The following is a 24773-nucleotide window of genomic DNA, read 5'->3' as shown; positions in this document are numbered from 1 at the left end:
TATGCTCGTCTCGTTTCTTAGTGAGTTTAGATGGTTCCAAAATTTCGCAGCTGTCTTTGTATCTTTTCTATGTACTTCTGCCAGCCACTGGGCTCCCTTTCTTCTAATCTTTTCATTGATCAGAAAGGATGCATCCCTTCTACAGCTTATAAAGATTTCCCATTTTCTTTCAACATCATCTGTCGGTTCACCCCGCTGCTTAGCATGTCTGTGTTCTCTAGAAGCTTCCTGACGTTTTGCTATGGCTTTCTTAACTTCCTCATCCCCTCAACCTTTGGGTTTGGGTCTTCTTTTCCGGGGTGACTTGTCACGTGCCTTAGCAAGCTCTAGCTCAAACAGTCTAATTAGATTCGTGTATGTCCACACTGTTTTATTATCCTCAGTGATTACTTTCTCAATTTGTTTAGTGGCTATTTCAATTTGCCTTTCTGAAAAAAATTTTCCTGTAGTTGCTCATCTTGTCTCCTTTCCACTTTCACTGCTCTTCCAAAACTTAGCTAGATACGTTTGTGATCACTACCCAGACTTCTGGAGCCACCTTCATCTATGTGCATTCCCCTGAGCTTATCATACATCCTATGTGACATCAGTGCGTAATATATCCTCGACTGCAGCCTTCCTACCTCCCATGTTATTTGCCCTTCACACTTCTCGGTACTGTTGCAAATGACCAAATCAAGTCTTTCACACATATCCATGATCATTTTGCGGTCGGGTCGGCATACCCATCTATATCTTCTATGTGTGCATTCATATTTCCTAGTATAATTATCTCGGCTCTCCTCCTAACTTCTGAATATCCTTTGATATACACTCTACCATTGCCTGGTTTTCCTCTCTGGCCTTTGCTCCCGTACACAAGTACACGAAACCAAGGAGTGTCATTTGCCCTGCCACTTTCCCTTTTAGCCATAAGTGTTCCTTGGACTCCTGCTTGACCCTTTTCCAGTCTGTACTTTTATGAATGAATGCCCAATACCACCCCCCTTTTTGCTGCCTTCTGTTCGATTACAATATTCGCACGTGTACTCCGCATTGTTAGGAGGTTGTTCCACGTCCCTGAGATGTGTTTCTACGAAACCGTATAACATCGACCTCTCCTCCCTTAGCTGTTGTTCAATCTCATCCCACTTCAGCCTGTTCCTACCACCCTGCATGTTAATATATTCTATGTCTGACTTGGCTCGGCGCTCGTGGCTACGTCTATTTCTGCCCCGGACTCTACCTATCTTAAGTACTGGTGCCACTTTGGAATCGTACCTGTCCATACCACCTGTCAAGAAGTCTCCCTGGTTGTGTTCCTCGTTACTAGCTATCCTGCACCCCGAAGGGTCCGCTTGCCCCCCAAAAAAGCTAATGCGCGTCCTGCAAGTCGCCAACCTACTTCATGACCTAGCCGCCCATCGAAGTGAATTCTGTCTCGTTGAAAACCACCCCACCTATGCACCTCTCTGTTTATTTCCACCTCCTCAAAGCCTTTCTCTCGACTCATCCGCTATATCTCTTGGCTTGCGTTGACAACCGCTTTTTGCAGGTTGCTATCACGCACCGGTACCTCCAGTATCGTGCATATCGCTGCCAGTACCTGAGAAGTGGCGCGCATGTCATCGACGCCTTTCGCCTGTGTAGTTGCTAGTCCTGCTGTATCTTCATTTAGGACATCGTTTAAACCGCCTGAAATTATCACGAAGTTTCGTCTATCAGCTGTAGTTTTGAGTTTTGCGCTCGCTTGCCTCATGACCGCTTTTAGCTTGCATCTTGGGAACACCCCTACTGCAACCCTCTTGTCACCTCTTACCCTCTCTTTGATGGCTTCTGTGCATCGATTTAAATTCAATTCCCCGGCGATTATGACATGCTGTGACTTTTCAGCTGTAGCGTCCTGCACCTGGGGGTTACTTGCACCTGTGACGCTGGCTGCTTTGTCCCCTCCCAGCCCCACCACTACTTCGCTGAAGCTGGGCCTTGCGACAAATGAACCGGCTGAACCTGTTTTTTCCAAACTTGCTTGCTCTTTCTTCTTTGCAGTTCTGGTTGCCGGTTCCCTACTCTTCTCTCCGTAGGCCGCTCGCTCCTCTGTTTACCTTGGCTAGTGCTTCCTCAGCAGACTTCAGCTTTTATTCCAAAGCCCTCGTTTTCTCTTGCTTTGTCGCCAATGCAGTCTCGAGCTCGGTGATTCTCATCAGTAGGTCACTCTGGGTAACCATCATTTTCTCCATTTTTTTCCTTGATCTCACATTGCCTACACTTCGCGTCAGCCTCTTCTCCTTCCGCTTCTACACTTGGGTCCACTTTCAAACCAACCCCACATCCTGAACACAGTTTTTTCAACCATGTCTTTCTGACACCAATTGTCCCTCTGACTTGTCTCACTCGATAATTACAAAACTTGAGCCCTGCCCTACGGAAAAGAGAAAATCTAAGCTCTACTACAAAAAATTTGCGTGTTCATAGTATGTGCACCTCCCCTACGGGGTGGCAAAAGAAAAAGAAAAACAACAAAAAACAAAAAATCAAACATACACACACGCACAAAAATAATAAATACCTGGTGACTGACCTCTGAAAAAGCCGTACAATAAAATAAGTGCTACAGGGATTTTAACTGCTGCCCTATAATTATAAAGACAAGCTCAAACATGCAAAACAGCTTATCTGCGCAGTCGATCGGGAGCGCTCAAAAACCACGTCCATCCACCGTGACAGTCCCAACCGAAGGCACGTTAGCCACGAGCGCCATCTGGCAGTTATCTCCGAAAACAAAGGAAGGCCTGCATGCCTGCGGAGAAAGATGCGTGCATTCTCGGAGGCGATAAGGTGTAGAACGCAAAGCGACGGGCAGGTGCCACCAGCGTGTCGTTTTAGCAAAGCGTTGGTAAAAGTTGCCTTTTTGAGCCCCGCGTCGCACTGTCAGCGCAGCGTGTTTAACCCTACGGTCCTTAGAATTACTTGTGTGTGCGTTCTCTAGTATAAAGGTGCACATACAAAACATCGACTTGTTGTTATGGTACCTCAGATATGTGCAATGATTGATTTTTAATTGACAATCGCACACGTAAGAACGCTAATTCTTGAGCAACCTTGGTGGGCGCTGCAGATGGGGTCGCTCATTCGGGGTATCGGTTGGTGCTGTTTAGAGTAACGGGTTCGCGGTAACGGTGGATGAACAGACAAATGTACAGACAGGCAGACTAAAGTTTTTGCGTCGAAGGTCCCATAGAAAGACTATCATCTTTAAAGAGAGGTCAGGGGACTCAGCTGGTAGGTTAGCGTTTTTAGTACGCCCGATGCTGGCAGCATATAGTAGAGCGCACAGAGCATTGATGTAGGATATTCGGGGTTCTTGTTCAATAACAATAATTTTTACATGGTCATGTTTGAGTACAATATTGGAAATACTCACAGACAATTATAGCTCTACATTAAGAGCATAAAGTATAATAAACAGTCAAAAAGATCTAAGGACAAACATTTTTGTGCACACTGTGAGTAAACAGTGCAATGAAAATCAAGATTCATATCAATAAAACGAAAAATAAATAATTAAAGGTAAGAATAAAGAAACAGTGAAAAAAAATTTATGTGCACATATCGACCTTTCTTGATGTTTTTCGGCTACATTTGCAACTGTACCGCAGGAGCTCTGCATAGATGGATACCTATTTTTCGGGCGACTTCCTTTGCATAACGACACAAAACAAGTTCTCTCTTATTTTAAGCATTGTGCATAGGAGCGGTTAGAAATATCTTCAGTTGTACACGAGCATAATGCGAACTTCTCAAGATACAACACGGAATAAAATTGCAACAGCTTCTAAGATATCAGTGTGGGCTCCATGTTCAATACAAAACGGGTGCCACTAGCCGAGCACTTTCTACCTTTAGTTTTCGTTATCGAAGAATATACAGGCATGAGATTTTTCTCCTTTCGTTTTTCCCTAAGCATTTACTTGTTAATCATATGACCTCGCCATAAAGAATGTTGTCGCTGCATCGAGCTTGCTGTGTACGCAGCAGGGAGTAGCAGAGCGCGGTCACGGTGCTTGGCATCTGACCCGATGGATGCATGTTTGGTCCCAGCAACGGCGGCCGCATTTTGATGGAAGCAAAATGCCAGAGAGCCGTGTGCTATGCAATGCAAGTCCACGTTGAAGAACTTGATGATCAAAATTTCCCTCCACCACGGCGTTCCTGTATCGTGGTATTGGGGACGTAAAACCTCAGATATTATCTAGAATACAATAAAGCAGGTCCCTTCAAGTTGTAAAAGACTATGTCTACTTAGAGCAGGTAATAACCGCGGAGCCGAACCATGAGATTGAAGTAACTAGAAGAATAAGAATGGGGTGGAGCACATTTGGCAAGCACTCTTAAATCATGACAGGTAGATTTGCACTATACCCCAAGAGGAAGGTACATAACAGCTGCATCTTGCCGGTACTTAGCTACGGAGCAGAGACCTAGAGACTTACAAAGAGGGTTCAGCTTAAATTGAGAATGACGCAGCGAGCGATGAAAGGGAAAGGACCGGTGTTACCTAAAGAGACAAGAAGAGAGCATAGTCGGTCAGGAAATAAACTGGGGTTAAGAATATTATAGTTGAAATCAAGAAGAGGAAATGGACATGGACCGGGTGTGCAGCGCATAGGCAGGATAACCACTGGTAATTAAGGGTAACTAACTGGACTCCCAGGGAAGGCAAGCGGGTTAGGGGGAGACAGAAAGTTAGATGGGCAGATGATATTAAGTATGTGGGTATAAAATAGCAGCAGCAAGCACAGGACCGGGTTAACTGGCGAAACATGGGAGAGGCCTTTGTCCTGCAGCAGACGTAGTCAGGCAAATGATGAAAGCGGGTCAATTTTCAAGTCAACAAATATGGTAGAGGCAGCTTTAAAGGAGCAAAAAAAGGGTGAGGCATGTTTCTTTCATCTAATTATTGAATACGAAGCATTTTTTAGTGAATTTTGGGGACTTCAACTCTGTCTGTCTTGCTGCCTACTGCTATTAAGATAATGGTATCTATACCGAAATTGGTATGTCATAACATGACTGTATGATGAGCATAACTGACTCGTCATAACATGAAAATCATGACATGTATATCATGAATGTCATGATTGACATTTCATGATTTTCCTGCTTTTGTGGTCATTTTGTTCACGTGACATATTGTAAAACTAGTATGGCATGACATGACTGCATGTTGAACACTAGCTACAGATCCCAACATGAAAATTATGACATGCATTTCATGTAACAGTATGACTACATGCCACACTAATGATGCGCTCGCGGTCGTTTCGCTAGCCTCACACATACCAGTTTTGATGTTGCGTGACGTGAATGGATGATGAAAGTATATGTGACTGGTGCAAACATGATAATCATGAGATGCGTGGCATGAAAGAGCAAGAGTACTTACCACTCTCATGATGCGCTCGCAGCCATTTCGCCAGCTTCACATATATCAAATTTGGTAATACGTGATGTGAATGGATGACGAAGGTTAACGACAGGTCAAAACATGATGATAATGGTATGCGTGTCATGTAAAACATGGCTACATTATATGCTTATAGCACGCTTGTGGCCGTTTCATTAGCTTTAGATATACCAAATTTCATATTGCGTGATGTGAATAGACGACGAAGGTAAATGACATGTTCAAACATGATAATCATGACATGCGTGTCATGTAAAACATGACTACATGCTAAACTCATAGCGTACTCATGGCCGTTTCGTAGCTCCAGATATATCAAATTTGGTATCATGTGCCGTGAATAGACAATGCACATAAATGCCAGGCACATACAGGATAATCCTGATATTTCATCGATGTACGGCATAATTTACGTCTGTCTGGTAAGGTTGTGCTGATTTTAAAGTGACTTTTCAACCTTCCTCATTCGTGCTTCGCATATCATCGATTCCCACTGTATGTGGGATCTGCCATTATTATTTTTTTTTTTTCATTTTCGATTTGCTTTATCAGATAACTCTGGCACTTATCAATCGAGAATTTCACCCTTTAATTACCTAATGAAACATCCACCTTCATATAACTGCGTGTGTGCAAGGGTGGGGTGGGGGGTAAGGTTCGATGATAAAAACTTAAGAAAACGTTGGAAAAAAAATTTTGTGGATCTCAGACATAGCAGGAATAGAGTTCATGCGACGCTAGATTTTGTGCTTTGAGTGAAGCGTTGCGATATGCATATAATGCCTTTGCATTAATGGAGTAGTCACGAGAGACGTGGAATTCACTGGTGCCTAAAGGGTAGCGCGCAATCTTATTTCACAATGTCTACACACGCTAAAGCATATATATGTATACACAAGTTTCATCAAGTGAACTGCATGCTGAGGTACTGGCAAGGCTTAAATGTGGAGTCGCTGTAGTGTACGTGCAACACTTGTTGCATTTTTATTAAAGCTGTTAGCCAACACCATGCAGTCGACATCACTACTAAAATCCTTTTCCACAGAATCTTCAACCATCGGAGGGGCTCTGTGATAGTTCACTCCAGATGTATACGTAACTTTATTCGTTGCATCTGATGAAGTTTTTCGAGAAACGGGCATCTGATGAGGCTTCGAATGTGCGTGTGGTACCCATATCCAGCATTTTATGGCCTATGGTAAGCGGGTATGTGCCCCACATGTGACTGAGGAAAAGGATTTCACCACGTACGCGACAAGAACATTATGCTATACATTTCGTGACCTGCCACTCGAGTTCGTCATTCACTCATGGACTTACTTGATAATTTTGGTTTATTCTAGGTTAAAAAGAAGACAACTACAGCACTCAGACGTAAGGGATTAGATAATAAAAACACCCAAATCACGTCTGTTCGTAAATTTGAGCGCTTCGAACAAATGCTGTGTATTTAAAACTGCATTGTGAGGAAAATGCCATGTCAGAAGAGCTAAAATAATGTGCACACCGAAAAATGTGTCGGTCTGCTAGTGCCTGCGTATGCGGATCTGTAGAGCACATTTCACATGGCCTGCAAAAATAGAATTTTCACTGTCTCCCTCTTTGATCGGTCTCAGAGATAACAGCAAGTGTTTAATCTTCTGCTAAAGTAAATGTATTGGGCAGCATTTCTGAGACAATTACACTGTTGTGCTGCACGCCGGCTGCACCCCTCTGCCAACCTTCACTCCCCAACGCGCTGGGGAAAGCGCGCGTTGAGGGCACTAAAAAAACCTTTCTAGCCACTGTACACTTATGGTAGGGAGACGCTACCAAGAACAGACTACAAAGAACTGGGAACACAGAGGCATCGTGATGCGCTCATTTGGTCAATTGTGTCCTGTGTTCTCTGTAGTCCATCCTTCGTAGTGTCCCCCTACATTAAATGCATCACCAGAACAGGCCCACTGCAAAGCAGTAGGTATGTTTATCCAATCGACCGGCTCCTATGCTTGTGCATTATCCTTGCAACTTTCCCAATGTCATCTGCCCACCTCTGGGTTCCCTGTTGCGCTTCCTTCTGTTGAAATCCAGTCTGTTACTCTCTATGAGCAGCAGCCACCTCACCTGTAATTGTGGAAAAAAAAAAGACACGCACAAAATCTTGTGTACGAAATTTCTGCAAGAGGGAAAGGAATGGTGGAGCATGATGCACCTGAAAACAATAAAAGGCTGGTGTCGTGTCATCAAATCTGCTTGCGCATTTTTCGTTGCAAAGATTTTTATTGCTCAAGGAAGCATGATACACCTTCCAAAATTATGTACTCTCACTGAATAATTTAATATTGGCTTGTAAACAAATTTTGGTTTTGCTTTCTGAGCACAGAGTTCGACGCTGACATGACTGTGTGGGATGCAAAAAAGCTGTAATGCACGCGGTGGTGCATCGTCTACGCTTGCACACGCTTGCAAGCAGTCGTCCAGATGCCTTCAACCCTTGTCCTTGACATTCTTTCCTGACAGTCTCTAGTGGGGTATATTAGCACATATGTTCTTTCAGCATATGCAGAGATGTTTCCAGAGTACCGGATTACTTGATGATGGTATCGACATGTTGAGACCCTTCGTGCAAACACAATTATTTGGACCTTCCATTGTTTTCATCGAGTGGCTGTGGTGAAAAAAATTTATTAAGGGGCAACGTACTGGTAATAGCATTGCTGCCAAGAATTTGCACCAGCAGGTAAGTAACATACACGAGTTTTCTGCTACAGCAATTCTATGTACTAAACTGCTGCAGAAGGCACTCGCAGCTGTGGAGTAAAAGTGGGGCAGCATGACACTTCTTTATTGCAACAGCAGTTCTCACCTGATAAGAATATGCATGCTCAGAGGTCCTCCACAACATTTTTTTATAGTTTTGCTTGGAAGTAATTAAAAAATGTTAGACTCGATTCTCACTGAAACGGTAATATTCAAGTCCATTTTGCACCCATAATTTGCTAATTGCATAGCTATAGTAGTTAGTTAATATTACCTAATTAAGCTGAACATGAGAAACAGCACAATTTACTCCATGTGACGGATGGTCGTATCATCATAGAGTGCATCAGCATTTTTTTATACTCTGATTCTGGATAACAGGAGCATATGAAGTCGAGCACTTGAGGGGGCAGACTCATCGAAGGCATTTTTTTTTTTTATTTCTTCGGTCATCTTGATCAAACTGCAGAGGCTGATGCAGTTCTTTCTACTCATTTAAAATATTCAATTTCTTTTTCTGTAAGTCGTCTTGTTCCGGAGATAACTTAAGCTCGTGTCCTATTGTTTGAGGCTTCCATAGAAAAAAAAGTGCTCAACTAAAGGTGATATTTAAAATATGGTAACATAGACAAATGACTTGAGATTGAAAGTGTGCAAAAGATTTTTTTTTGTTTCTTTTGCCTTTCTTGGTTATTTTAACAATGAAATGAACTTTCCATTTTCAAAAGGAATTGGAATTGTCACAATTTTGATAAGTAATTGATTGGAAAGGCTTGTGTTATAAATTCTGCTCCCATACTTGTTTCCTATACACGTACAGGTTTCCATTGCAAAAAGAATTATTGTTGTAAGTGTGCCTAGTTGCAGAGATATTGAGGCCTCAAAATTGAACATTCGTAAATTTACTTTTTTTTTTTAGAAAAATAGAAAAAAATGATACTAACACACAGTTTCTTCATAAGACAACTATCACAGTGTCATCGTTTTGCATTTCTCAAAAATCACTCATAAATTGGTAGCAAAGCTTTGAACACAGGGGCTGGCAAATTATAGAAAAGCCTTGAAGTAGGCTAGCCATATTTTGTGGGTTTGGTAGCACCAAGAATTGGCACACTCAGACTGACATTAAAAGAAAATTACCACTTCCTGGTGTGGGAAAATTTGCAGAGATAGAAAAGTACTTGCAGAAACCAACGATATCAGTTTTTAAAAATGAATTTTTTGTCACTTTTCGGTCCCAAATACTAATCCGCCCCCTCAAAGCCTCCAATCTGGCTGCATCACGTGTTGATGTGATGATAATAGGTAGGCTTTCTTTTTGTGCCTAGGAAAAACTTCGCTGAGTGTGCAGCAAATAATAAATTTAGAACTGTGTAATTCATGCTAGGAAAGAGTGACTGCATGTCAAATCTGCTTTGCAAAAGTAGATTCACCCTGTTGTAACATGTGGGAGAAGTGAGTAAGTATGCGCACTGTTTTGATGTGAACAAAAGGTGCACTTGCAGTGAAGCAGGCAGGAGACATGATGTTATTTTCCAATGCAGAAAAACACGGCAGACACTGCGCTTCATGTGGCTGTTGCCCAAGAAGACGCCACCTCCCTTCACATCGTGGACTTTCTGGTTCAAAATAGGTAGGCATATATATCCCAATTGCGGAGCTATTGTGTGCTCACTTTTACATTGCTTCTAATCGCGCAAGAAGCGAATGTTAATGCGGTGTTTTTTGATCCTCCTTCAAATATAAACAACATTTGCCGCTTGTTAAGGCTATGCAGTTCAGTGAAACGTGGAAAAGGTTGCCAGAGAAAGCTTAGGACCCAGATGTTGATTGCATGGAAAATGGTGTTTATCAGACTCCTCTCACATTGGGTAAATTTCAGGCAGGTTAATGTGCTAATGATAGGATACGGTCTCGCACATGGTGACCGGTTTTTGAGAAATGTAGCATAGTGAGCAAACACCATGATCGCTTAACTTATGAAATTGTTGAAGTGTATTAAATTGCGCAGCTGGGCGACAACTGTGTCAGCACACTGTCAAAAGTACGATTGCCCAAGGAACTGAATTATCTACATGAGAGGTTTTAGTAATCTGTCTCGCTTGTGCTGTAGGCGGCCTGTACTGCATGCTGTCACGTGATATTACGGGATTGTTATCCTCTATATTGACGCAAGGCAAACGCAGTATTCAAACTACGCGCGCTAGTTCGTGCGCCCCCAAGAGACCAGCGGCTTGATGATGAAACAAGAAAAGGTCGTGACGGCGCGCGCCTCCTCAGCATGGAATTTTGATGAAAAAGAAGTGGTGAACCGCTCGAGGGTTTCTCGGAGATTGATCCCCTTTTGCTGATAGCCTGTTAGAAAAGCCGCTACATTTTCCTTTACTTTTCGGGCTTAAGTTAGCCCCGATAAACAGTTATTCGTACACCATTTGGATTGCACGTAACAATTCTGGTGGAGGTGCTGGGTAATGATCCTAAACCCAGTTGGACTTCGAGGAAGCAGCCCGGAACCACGAGCAGTCGAACCAACTGAACTCATGCCAGTTGATCAGCGCTCCAGCCATCGTCTACATGGTGAGCCGCCGGAATTTCCCCTGCCACCAGAGCCCAGAGTGTCTCCAGCTGTCTCCGGTGAGAGTACCCAAATGTCGTCTCCAACTGCTGTCGTACACGTCGTTTCGTTTCCAGTTGCTGCCATGCACATCGTTGTCGATGAGCCACGGACGGCGGACCTTTTTCATGGCGATCCTCATGAAGACGCCGAGGATTGGCTGGAGGGTTTTGAGCGCGTCGCCAATTGCAACGGATGGACCGAAGAATGGAAGCTCCGCCGAGTTTATTTCGCATTGCAGGACAGCGCACGAACGTGGTTCGAAAACCATGAAGGTACCATTCGATCGTGGAGTGATTTCTGACGGGAGCTACTGGCCACATACCCGAGTACAGACTGCAAGGAAAGAGCTGAAGCTGCCTTGCAAGCAAGAAACCAGCGCAACAATGAAAGCGTCGCAATATATGTGGAAGACATGTGCCGGTTAATCCGCTGGTCTGATCAAAATATGAGCGAGGACAAGAAACTTCGGCACCTGATGCGTGGGGTGAAGCAGTAGATTTTTGCTGGTTTGCTCCGATGCCCCCCGCGGAACTTCATTGAATTTTGCACCGAGGCGACAGCGGTTGAAAAGACTCAGCAACAGCGAGCGAGGCATTACAATCGAGATGTTAACGTTACATACGTAGACGCGGTGTCAGCAGTCTTCGGGAATGGCATCGACGTATTACGAGAGCTCATTCGATCGGCGGTTCGAGAAAAGCTCCAGAAGCTAAACGGCAACCCCTCAACGGTCTCGTCATTAGCGGAAGTTGTTCTGGAGTAGGTGAGACAGGCAGTCCGTGAGCAGCAGCTACAAGCCCAGCCTGTTCAAGCGTCGGTTCCAATGCAGCCCGCAGTCTCGTACGCCGATGTGCTGAGAGGCGCCCCTGTGCTTCATTTTGTCGCCCCTGGACCTTATTTCGCCGCAGCAAGCACGCATCTGCCGAAACCTCGATTTACGTCGTCCCCAGCCGAGGCTAGGATCCGAAAAGCTGATATATGGCGCACTCCTGATCGAATTCCGCTTTGTTATCACTGCGGCGAAGCTAGCCATCTTTACCGGATGTGTGAATATCGCCGAGCTGGACTTCGGGGTTTTCCCGTAAACGCTGCCTGCCCACGGAATGGGGAGCGACCTTTTGAAATTGAGGAGTACTTGTCAACACGTCAAGGTACTCACTCCTTGCAGCAGCATCAGTCTCGGTCGACAGCGCCACTGAGGTATCGGTCACCAAGTCCGCGCCCATCTTCAAACTCTTCGAGGCGACTTCCCCAAAGCCCGCTTCGGGAAAACTAGAATCGGCGACCTGGGGAGGTAAGGCCCCTGCCGACGCAAGAAAACAACCTCCATTGCCGATTTCAACATGTGATGATGGACACGATACTACGTGCAGAAACGGTAAGGTCGCTTCTGATTTGTCGGTAATTATAGATTGCTACGAAACGAATGCTTTGGTAGACACAGGTGCAGACATTTCCGTCATGAGCAGGGGACTTGCCAGAACGCTGAAAAAAGTGCTGACCCCTTGGATAGGACCACAAGTGCGAACTGCCGGGGGACACCTTATCGATCCGGCAGGCATGTGTACCTCTAGAGTCGGGATACGCGGCTTCACCTACGTCGCCAGCTTCATTGTTCTGTCGGAGTGTTCAAGAGATGCAATTATCGGAATAGACTTTTTGCAGGCCAATGGCGCAGTGATAAACTTGCAGAAAACGTGCGTCTTGTTTTTAACGAAACACGCCATCGCGACATTCGAGAGTAAAAAAACGATTCGATGCGCTCCAGATTGCAGGTGATCATGTAACAGTACCTGCAAGATCCATCATCGTTGTCACCGTAAAAAGCAATGTGTACAACGACTATGAAGGAACGGCAGAAAGCAATACTGGGCTATTGCTCGAGAAAGGGATCTGTGCAGCAAGAGGTATTGTACGACTGCGTGATGGGTGTATGAGTGTCTTCCTGACAAATTACCGAAATGAGGTGCAGCATCTTGCGAAAGGAACTGTTGTTGGTCACTTGCACGGTTACGTTCCAATTACGGATTTGAATTCTTCCGATACTGCACCACAACACCCTGACGGTATAGATTCCATACTCGCATCTATCCACATCGAAGCAGCGCTATCACCGAACCAGAAACAAAAAATCGAGAGCCTTATACGGGAGTACACCTCATGTTTTTCCACGTCATCGAAAGTGCAAAGAACATCTATCGCCAAACACCACATCATAATCGATCAATCTGTTAGACCTATTTGCCAACACCCATACCTAGTGTCACCAAAAGAGAGAGAAGTCATCAGAGGCCAAGTTGAAGAAATGCTCAGGGACGACGTAATTCAATCGTCGGCCAGCCCATGAGCCTCACCTGTTGTACTGGTAAAGAAAAAGGACCAGACCTTGCGCTTCTGCGTTGACTACCGAAAATTGAACGTCGTCACAAAGCGGTATGTCTATCCCCTTCCAAGGATCGATGATACCCTTGACAGACTACGAGACGCGAAATTCTTCTCCTCTCTAGACCTCAAGAGCGGATACTGGCAGATAGAGGTGGACGAACGAGATCGCGAGAAAACTGCTTTCGTGACCCGAGATGGGTTATACGAGTTCAAGGTACTCCCATTTGGCCTGTGTTCCGCACCTGCCACATTTCAGCGGATGATGGATACTGTGCTGTCCCGGTTAAAATGGCAGTCCTGCCTTGTTTATCTCGATGACGTCGTGATCTTTTCGGCCACCTTCGATCAGCATGTGGAACGACTACGGTCTGTGCTCAAAGCGATTAGTTCAGCAGGGCTGACGATAAAACCCCAAAAGTGCCATTTTGGTTTTCATGAACTGCTTTTCCTCGGTCATGTAGTTAGCTCTGAAGGCATTTGAACTGATCCCGAAAAAACAGCAGCTTTAGAAAAGTTTCCTAGACCGACGCATAAAAGGACTGTGAGACGATTCTTAGGACTTTGTGCCTATTACAGAAGATTCATCAAAGATTTTTCGAAGATTGCGGAACCACTAACCCGACTGACGAAAGAAGACACACCTTTCACCTGGACAAGCGAGCAAGAAGACGCGTTCAATGAGCCACGACAGCGACTCCTAAACCACCCCGTCCTGGCACATTTTCACTAAGAAGCCGAAGCAGAGATTCACACGGACGCAAGCAATTTGGGACTAGGCGCCGTCCTTGTGCAGTTGCAAAACGGAGAAGAAAGACTGGTCGCATATGCTAGTCGCACTCTTTCGAGAGCTGAAATAAATTATTCGGCGACGGAAAAAGAATGTCTGGCGGTAATGTGGGCCATACAGAAATTCCGACCGTACTTATATGGTAGACCATTTCGAGCAGTGAGCGACCATCACTCGCTGTGCTGGCTCGCAGGCCTAAAGGATCCTTCTGGGCGACTTGCTGGATGGAGCCTCAGGTTGCAAGAATACGACATAACAGTCGTCTACAAGTCGGGTTGCAAGCACAGCGATGCTGATTGCCTGTCACGCGCACCAATGGAATCTGCACCTGTGGAAGATGGAGACGACTTTCCGTTTCTTGGGGCCGTCAGCAACGCAGACATGACTGAATATCAACGATCTGACGCGGAGTTGCTTAAACTGATCAAGCATCTGGAAGGGCAACCCGTGCGTGTTCCTCGAGTTTTCGTCCAGGGATTGTCGTCGTACCTGATGAGAAACAATGTTTTATACAAGAGAAACTTCGAGCACAGCAGGGAGAAATTCCTACTCGTCGTTCCTTCGGCCTTGCGACCCGAAATCCTGGAAGCCTGCCACGATGACCCAGCAGCAGGACACCTCGGAGTGATTAGAACATTGGCTCGCATCCGCACCAAGTACTACTGGCCAAAGTTTCTGGATGCTGTACAACATTATGTAAGGACATGTAGAGATTGCCAGTGACGCAAAACGCCTCCATTGAAACCTGCAGGATTTCTCCAACTAATCGAACCACCTGAATCTCCGTTTGAACAAGTAGGAATGGATCTACTTGGTCCATTTCCTACGTCATCAATGGGCAACGGATGGATAGTAGTGGTGACAGACTACTTAACCCGGTATGCCGAGACAGCCTCTCTCACCAGGCTATAGGCACGGCTATAGAAGTCGCTGAATTTTTCATCACTAACATTGTACTACGGCATGGTGCCCCAATGGTGGTTATCACGGATCGAGGAACTGCATTCACAGCCAATCTGACGCAGTCCATTATGAAACTTTTGCACACATGTCATAGGAAAACAACGGCTTACCACCCCCAAACGAATGGACTAACCGAGCGACTCAACAGAACACTAACCGATATGTTGTCCATTTACGTTGATTTGGAGCACCGTACGTGGGACAAGATACTGCCGTACGCCACTTTAGCTTACAATACTGCTCTGCAGGAGACTACTAAAGTGACGCCATTCCAGCTAGTCTATGGTCGTATAGTTACCACACCATTAGATGCAGCTGCCTGTAGGCGACAATACAGACCACAAGCCAGCGAATTCTTTCAGCGAGCCGAAGAAGCACGGCAGTTGGCGCGACATCACATAAAACAACAACAACGCGTGGATGCAAACCGTTACAACCTTCGTCGGCGAGAAGTCGACTACGCACCAGGTGACCGAGTTTAGATTTGGACTCCCGTGCGGACGCCTCACCTTTCCGAAAAGCTCATGCGCTGCTATTTCGGCCCTTGCCGAGTCCTTCGTTGCGTCAGCTCCTTGAACTACGAGGTGTCACCGGAAGGACAAGTGAGCTCATCAAGATGCCGAAGGAGCACAGAAATCGTGTATGTAGTCAGAATGAAGCCATACTATGACAGGCAATGAACATCGAACTATACACACCCAATCATGAGGAATACCTATTTCTCCAATGGAAACCACGCATTCAGACCATGTCAGCAACACTGCTTTTACGCATCGGGACGATGCGTTTTTGGAGGAGGGATAATGACGCAAGGCAAACGCAGTATTCAAACTACGCACGCTAGTTCGTGCGCCCCCAAGAAACCAGCGGCTTGATGATGAAACAAGAAAAGGCCGTGACGGCGCGCGCCTCCTCAGCACGGGATTTTGATGAAAAAGAAGTGGTGCACCGCTCGAGGGTTTCTCGGAGATTGATCCCCTTTTGCTGATCGCCTGTTAGAAAAGCCGCTACATTTTTCTTTACTTTTCGGGCACAAGTTAGCCCCAATAAACAGTTATTCATACACCATTTGGATTGTACGTAACAATATTTATAGACCGTGCATTGTTTTCACAATAAAACATTGTTGAGTGCCAGTGCTGTGTGCATTCTCTTCCTGTGGGCCCTGTGTTTCTGTGGTGTTGTTTTCTAAGCATGTACAATAAACAAGTATAGCTCTCTCCGCACTCCTTAGATTTTGATTAAGTGGCTGGGTTTTTATATGTTTGTATGCCGTTTTCAAATATGGTATTGTTTTTTGTTTTTGTCCTGTATGTACTTTTTTTTTTTTGTAAGTGAGTGAGCCCTGACTGAGAGATTTACAAAATAAAGGAGCAACTCTCGATCAAAACGTTCTAAACTTGTTTGAAGAAAAGTTATATGTTTCACAATTGTGACTGAAAATGTTCCACATGCTAGGTTTAGAACATCTACTATTCTTTTTAAGGGGGTATTGTGGTTTCTAGGTGCAGTTGCGTGCTCGCTATCTGAAAAGCATTGGCAATTGGCTCCTTCTGTTTTGCATACTATTGTTCTTTTGCTACTAAGTCCAAACCCTTGTCTATCAATGAGAAAAAAACATAAGCTATTGTACTCACGATGTATAGATGTGGTCGAACAATTTAAGTGCCTCAGAGTAGTTTTCTCTTCCTCTTGGGAACAGCCTGTAGACCACATTTCAACGAAACTGGCTCAAATAACTGGGATCGTAAGCAGGCTGAAATACACGTTTCCAAAGCAATAAAACTACTACCGTAAAACTCCCTTTTTTACTTCTATTGGAACTATTGCCACTTAGTCCGGGGCACGACTACTTTTGGCTGTCTAAAGCATATCTACAATGTGTAAAAAAGATTCTTTCGGCATGTTCATAATTGTGGGGTCTCGAATTGGCGAGCGCCGGGCTCTTGGAGTGAACGGACACAGCAGGCGCGGTTGGTACAAACTAAACAACATACATACATTTATTTAACTAATTTAGATGACGATATCGTCTGCTGAATTGATACATCAATAGTAATTAACACGCTACCGTACAAACAACATAACGCAGTAACACACTAAACACACAATAACATAGACAAGGCGGCGTCGCCAACGCTTGACTTACCACGTGGGACCCCGGCGCGAAGCCCGCGGTGCCGAGCATCGGGGACCCACGCTACAGACAACCGTTCGCGGCAGTTGCCACGCGCAGAAGAGGCTCGCTCAACTCTCGCCTGCCCCCAAGGCCTGCCTTCTGCCAGGCGTCATCGCTGGCGCTGCTACTCTACCAACAGTGGTACTGAACGCGAACTTGCCCCAAGGCCGCGTTTCGGTCGTCACCCGAAATGCGTTGCCCCGCCGCAGTGGTCTAGTGGCTAAGGTACTCGGCTGCTGACCCGCAGGTCGCGGGATCAAATCCCGGCTGCGGCGGCTGCATTTCCGATGGAGGCGGAAGTGTTGTAGGCCCGTGTGCTCAGATTTGGGTGCACGTTAAAGAACCCCAGGTGGTCGAAATTTCCGGAGCCCTCCACTACGGCGTCTCTCATAATCATATGGTGGTTTTGGGACGTTAAACCCCACATATCAATCAATCAAACCCGAAATGCACCCTTGAGGCGGCACACGTGCGCCACACGGCGCAAACAACTTTACAAGAGTTGTCAGCACACCCACATTCCCCCAACCTTAAATCCAACCATATACCGAAAATAAGGATCAGCTACACAAGCTTTAACAAAAAAAAATGACATCACATGTCCATAATGTTCTTGCACCACGACACCGCTGCCTGTAGACACTGCTGCACCGTCTGGCTCGACTTCACCTCAGTACCAGCCCCGCAATAGCAACGTTGCCGTCGGTGCGACGAACCATCGCTAGCGCCGACACGTCTTCCAGTTGCGACCAGCACTCACGAGGCCGCCGGACTGCAGGCAGTTGCACAGGTCCCAGGCATCTTCATCGCCCGACCTCATGATCAACGTTACTTGAACCAGGTCAGTTTCGCAGCTCCGCGCACGCGCCGGCACGAGCGGCTGACGCGTGAACTAATGGCGCTGCTGTTTCGTCTTGCTTCACATACCACGCCGCGCGTCGCGACACGCGTGTTACCGCTTAAACACGACAGCACGTTTTCGGCGCTCGGTTGCTTCTTCGCGCCATTATTTAGTGAACTGTCGTCTCTTACGAAAGAGTTCTAACATGTGAAAAGAGCGCCAATAAACAATGCCTTATTGTTGTGCCCCGGGCCGCAAAAGCGGCTACGGAAATGACATTGATCATCATTTACTTGAGCCACCCTGGGATCGCGATGAGTTTAAAAAAAGCCGCCTGCATGTTCCCGCGGAAAGAAGTCGAGTAAATGCGTCGCAGAGTGAGGAGGGGGGGTATCGCATGTATGTTGCGTAATTGGGTATTGTTATTTCATCTTATTTACGGAATGATGAAGAAGCGCGTCCTTCAACGAGTGTTGGGAGGCTGATGTTGGGAGGCTGATGTTGGGTTGTGCCCCACTACTGGTTGAAGGTACAGTTGCTTCCAGCGCATCTACTCGAGTCAAGCAAAGCGTAGCCAGAAATTTTTTTCAAGGGGGGAATTGGGCGGGGGGCACTTGCTTTATTTCGGGCAAGGCACCCCCTTGAAATGGTCATTTGTTATTCTCTATGCTATCGCGAAAAAAAATTCCGGGGGGGGGGGCATGAGCTCGGTGTGCTACCTCCTGGCTATGTCTGGCATGGACACAAACTGCACTCTGTGTAACAAGCCGGAAACGGTAGGACATGCTGTGAGTGAGTGCTGGGATTTGATATTCTTTTGGGATGTGGTACAAAAGACCCTGAAGAAATATCTGCCGATAACACCTCATGGCATACGTTATATTTCAATACAGAATGAGGTTGGTGTTCTATATAATATGACGGGATTACTGGGCCTTTACAGTCTCTCGATAAAACGCATGGCCGTGAGCCACATGGATTCTAAAGCAAAATCAGCACGGGAAACTTCATTGAATGCGTAATATGTGCACCAGATAGATCGAACGCTTATATAACTTCAAAATCGTATGCAGGTGTTTGATGAATTGGTGAAAATGAATCTTTTTTAAACCGTCGAAGTGGTGCAAGTAGACCAATATGGTTTTTATGAATATGTATTTATTTATTTCTCAATAAAAAGGTTCTAAAATGCACACCCGTGCCTGTGTAGTAGAACTCCCGCTCTCCCCGCAAACTGCCCGGGCTCGACCCCCACTCAGACCCAGAATTTTTTATATTTGCATCTCAATTTTCTAGTCGCGCCCAAGATGATTATTTTTCGCTCTCTATCAACGAAACCGACGCCGACACGAGAATTTCTGCGAAACGAACTCTTTAACGCTGTCGTGTTAAAAATGGGCCCAGATGCTGTGCCGCAAGGATGGGCAGCTGACTCACAAGTCCGCTATATGTGAGTGAAATTTTGAGGCGGACGATAATGTCAAATATTATAAGTACATTATAAATGGGAAATGAAATACTTCCACCTCGAGGAAAATGGGCGCTATTGCCAAAGACATTACCTCGCTTTTTTGCCGGTCTGCCAGAGTGCATATCGAAGGCATATGTGACTACAATAACAAGGAGGTCACACACACACACATGCACGCACACACACACACACAAACACACACACACTTGCTAGGGATGAGCTGATGCCAGAAAATGAAATGGGGAAGTCATGGTCATGGAGTCGGTCGAGTGATTTTAGCGACGACGCATCTCCGGGCAGATCAGACGTCTCGTCAGCTACACCGTTCGCGCTCAATGAAGCGATGAACTTCTCGTTGCCTTCCGCGTGCAGGAGCCAAAAATTAATCGATGATGCCGTGTCAGGGATGACGTGCGGTGTTTTTCTACTGCAGAAATCTTGCACCAAGAGCTGCTACTACAAAAAACTGTTATTGTGGAACGAGGTGGTAGCTCTAGATTGTACCCACAACCATTATTGTTCATCGTAAATGCTGTACAGTGTTTACAAAGCGGCCTACTAGCTTTCTCTGCCTGTTCTACGGAGGCCACTGCTAGCCAGAAAGCCTGCAAAGGTGGTGAAAACCAGAAAACAAAAGGTCCGCAACCTCTCGAAGAGGTTTGCCCGTGCGGCTGCCTCAAAAAGGAAGAAACGTAAGGAGATCCCGGCTCTTGAGCAAAAGCTTTCCGCAGTTTCGAATGAGAGAATCGAAAATACCCTTGCTGAGCTTCCTCATTTGCTAAGGCTTTCATTTATAACATCACTAATGTAACGAGTGTTCGGCAATAACCCTGCGAAATTATTCGAGAAAGATGGCTAATACTTTAGCCATCTTTCGCGCGAGAGATAACATGATAACTACAATTTTTTTACACCCACATGAGAGAATTCTCTCGCGAGAAAGATGGCTGATAACTATACAATATATAAAAAAATGCCACCTTGAGCTAACTGTATTTCTAAAAAGTGTTTTTATTATAGCGCAGTCGACATTTGGCTGGAAAATTTTGCAGGCCGACGAACACTAGAAAGAGCGTGAAAGATGCACAGCTGATTACAAAATAAACTACGCTTAAGATGAGCCACCAATATAGAGGGACGATCGCATATTAACAACTTGTCCTGTGTACTTCTATTCTGGCGTCTTGTGTTTCGCGCACTCTATTTTTATAATGTATTGCGAACTAGCGCCCAACACAAGCTTCTCGGGCACAGCCGATTCCGCCCGAAAACAGCGTTCCGGGCACTGTTTGTAAATAAATAAGTAAAGAAATAAATAATAATTAGTTTCCCGATTGGAAAGGCTCCTGGCATTTAGTGGTGATTATGAAACAGATGTTTTACAAATTTTCGTTTTCGAAGTGGTTGAGTTTACCGCTCAAGTGTCTATGGTGAATCTCGGTTATCACGACTGACGAGAGCTGCGGCGAGAACGCGAATCACTCGCGCTGCAGCAGACGACGCGCGCGGCTTGAAGCAAAATGGCACAGCAGCGCCACTAGTTTTCGCGTCGGCCACCACGGCAACTTCAGAGAGCGCGCGCCTACGAGGAGCTCCGAAACTGACCTAATTCTAGTAACGTTGCTCATGACCGCATGCCTGGCCCGCGACGCTGACGATGTGCAGAAGACAGCTGGCCGTGGATGACGTTCCTCCCGCTGAATACATCAACACCAAAAAAAAAAAAAAACCTCGAAGGAAAACAATCGAGCAGGTCCTAGGGAAGGGAGCTTGAGGCTTTTCGGCCACGTGGTACGATGGTCAGTACTGCTAGGTAATACATCGGCGGAGGCCGAGCCGCCCTTCAAAATAAAACATAAATCACTTTTTCTAACTAGTGCATCGCAAGATAAAAAAAATGTGAGGGAAGCAGAGCATGACACATCAACGCCACGATCCACCTAGTTTTGCCACGTGCGACAGGCGGCTGCGCAGAGCCTTAGGCCTAATGAGTCGCTCGGAAACAACCGGCATCCACCCAGCCTAGGCGCAGAAAAGGCAGCCGTGAGGAGATGTCCACTCTGTGAGGTGGCCCTATCGCTCGCCGTACACAGCAGTTTACCGAGCGATCGGCGTCCACCGCCCCGGGCGGTGTCACGACGCCCGGGCGTCGAGCCGCAATACAAGTCAGCAACGATGCCCGGCTCCCTGAACCCAAAGAGATAGAAGAAGCTATTTACAGAAAATTGGACCACCCACGAAGCTTCCGTACTCACTCGCTTCGGGCCTGGCCTACAAACCACGTGCTCTAGGCATTGCTCACCCCAGGATGCAGACCGCATGGCTCTCGTCCTAATTCAACAACATTCCTAAAAAAAAAAAGCCAATCAAACAAAACAACCACTTGCGAGCAAAAAACATAGAAGCTCAACCTGCCGATAAATTCAAACACGTCACAAAATCAATCTCCTCGCTCTCAACAAAGCACACCACCGACGCTAGCAAAGAAGTCCCCCTAGGCCTACTCTTCCCCGGCTCAAACAAAAGATTGTAACAAAAGATTGTACCGAACCGCAAAAACTGTCGTCCGATACTCCAAGGGCTCCACGTTGGGCAGCCAGTGTGAGGTCTCGAATTGGGGAGCGCCGGGCTCTTGGAGTGAACGGACACAGCAGGCGCGGTTGGTACAAACCAAACAACATACATACATTTATTTAGCTAATTTAGATGACGATATCGTCCGTCGAATTGATACATCAATTGTATTTAACACGCTGACAAACAAACAACATAACATAGTAACACACTAAACGCACAATAACATACCCAAGGCGACGTCGCCAACGCTTACCACGTGCGACCCCGGCGCGAAACCCTCGGTGCTGAGCACCGGGGACCCACGCTACAGACAACCGTTCGCGGCAGCCGCCACGCGCAGAAGAGGCTTGCTCAACTCTCGCCTGCCACCAAGGCCTGCCTTCCGCCAGGGGTCACCGCCGGTGCTACTACTCTACCAACAGTGGTACTCAACGTGAACTCGCCCCAAGGCCGCATTTCGGTCGTCACCAGGAATGCGGCCTTGGGGCGAGACACGTGCGCCACACGGCGCAAACAACTTTGAAGGGACTGTCAGCACCCCCACATAATGTACCTTGGCACTTGCCGAGTGCGGATCTCTTTTTGCAAAGCAAAGTGATAAAGATCCAGACCTTATACCAATTCTGTTTGAGCGTTAGGTTTGAACTCGAAACTAGAAAAAATATAAACCATTTACGATACCTTGTTGACATGCCCGAAAAATAGTGTTTATGACAAGGCATGGAGAGTCTTGGGCTGTGCCAACACCCAGAATAAACTCGGGTCGACAACGCCTGCAATTTACTCTTCCTTCTCTTCCAAATTCATATCTACATCATCATCATCATCGGCCTGTCTACGTCTACTGCAGGACAAAGGCCTCTCCCATGTTCTGCCAGTCAACTCGGTGCTGTGCTTGCTGCTACCAATTTATACCTGCAGACTTCTTAATCTCATCTGCCTACCTAACCTTCTGTCTCCCCCTAACCCGCTTGCCTTCTCTGGGAATCCAGTTAGTTACCCTTAATGACCAGCGGTTATCCTGTCTATGCGCTGCATGCGCAGCCCATGTTCATATCCTCTTGTTGATTTCAGCTATGATATTTTTAACCCTGCTTTGTGCCCTGATTTACTCTGCTCTTTTCTCGTCTCTTGAGCTTACACCTACCATTTTCCTTTACATTGCTCACTGCGTCGTCCTCAGTTTAAGCTAAACCCTCTTTGTAAGTCTCTAGGTCTCTGCTCCGTAGCTAAGTACCGCCAAGATATCTACATAGTGGTTTTCATCTCTTCAGTTCGTCAAAAAGTGTTTTGCGTGCTATGTATGTTAACATGTAGATTTAGTTTTTTTAGTTCTTTTGTTTTTTTTATCCTCTTTAGACATATCTCTGTGTGTGTCTAACGCAAATATTATTTACACTATATTTTACAATTTCTGCCAGTTTTCTCTATTGTATTTGTCGATTTTTGTGTATTTGCCGTTACTAATGTTTACTGTTGTTTAACGAACTTTGCTGTGAAGCTGCTACTAAGCAAAAGGATGTCACAGCTTTGTCAAGCTGTCTCTGACAGCTTTTTCTGTGCCTCTACTGTCTACAAGGCAGAAATAAAGAATTCGAAAACATGCATTGGAGTGATGGACAGCACAGTGTTCACAACAGCCGGGTTTTTCAGGCCATAATTTTGCTCAGTTGCATCGAGTTGGAGTCCAGAGGAGTTATCAGCTGGCCTTATACTATTATCACGAGGGCAATTTTGATCGCAGTCAAGACAGACCCGGATTAGACATGATCCGCATAAGTTGTTGCATCGTGGCCACTTTCAATCGCCACCAGGTCCAATCGGGATCTAGATGATCTGTCTTCGTAATTGCAATTTACCTGACATCTGCAACAAGCTCAATCTTGATTAGACCCCACGTGTAGCAATGACAAACTTGTTATCGCGATCTAGGGGCCGGATCGCAATCAAAAGTCTGACACCGTTCGTATAACATTCCAAAACACTTGTGATAAAAATGTTTTGTTCTTGTGACAGTGCATTTGTGAGCCTGTTGGTTGTGAAAGTGCCATTTGCTTGTCACCCGCTCAGCCCCTGCGTGGATGTTCAGAACAAGGCGGGAAACACTCCCATGCACACTGCGGTGCTGCACAACCAGACAGAATGCATGAAGCTGCTGCTTCGCAGTGGTGCTGCCGTTGATATCAAGAACGCAGATGGCAAGAGCCCACTGGACCTGGCCAAAGAGCGAGGTTACCACATGTGCCTCGAGCTGGTAAGCCTAAATGTTTTTCATTGCTCTGATATATATACGAGAGTGGTGGGAATAAGCTAGCCTGGCTCCTTTACTGTGTCCTATGCATTCCGTGATTTTATTCAGAAGCTTTTGTTTTTAGAAAGTGAGCTCAGTGCCTTGGCACTTATGTAAGCTTGAATTCGGTCCATCGTCAAAGTTCACAATTAGGTGTAAATAAATACTAACTATGCTAGAAGGTTCACTGCGCCGGGTGATAGATGGAGTTTTTGTGAGCATTAATTTTTTCACACTTTTCTCCAGGGTCGAGTGGTATGGCGGCAGAGCTAACCGCGTAACAATACTACAGTATAATCTCAGTGAGACGATTACTGTTTATGCGAATTTCGGAATGATACAACTTTTAAGGTTGTTTTGGATAGACTACATTTTAGAAAATGCACTGCGATTCGGTCCTATATGAATGGTTTCCCCAGTCATTGCAGATAATACGACTTTGCGATTGACTGCTGTGTGCAAGCGGTGTAACGCA

General features: G+C 45.8%; 1 protein-coding gene across 2 annotated transcripts in view; it reads left to right on the top strand.

Annotated features, from left to right (window-relative positions):
- The window catches only part of Asap (ArfGAP domain of ASAP), a 167486-nt gene that overhangs the window by 77310 nt on the left and 65403 nt on the right, over positions 1-24773 (top strand). For both annotated transcript variants that reach the window (XM_037426312.2, XM_075894746.1), the window contains 2 exons: positions 9733-9821; positions 24079-24262. In XM_037426312.2, the coding sequence (XP_037282209.1) occupies positions 9733-9821; positions 24079-24262 (273 nt within the window). The remainder of the gene's footprint in view (positions 1-9732; positions 9822-24078; positions 24263-24773) is intronic.

This window comes from Rhipicephalus microplus, chromosome 5 (genome assembly GCF_043290135.1).
Source record: "Rhipicephalus microplus isolate Deutch F79 chromosome 5, USDA_Rmic, whole genome shotgun sequence".
NCBI lineage: Eukaryota > Metazoa > Arthropoda > Arachnida > Ixodida > Ixodidae > Rhipicephalus > Rhipicephalus microplus.
This window is presented reverse-complemented; position numbering and strand designations above follow the sequence as displayed.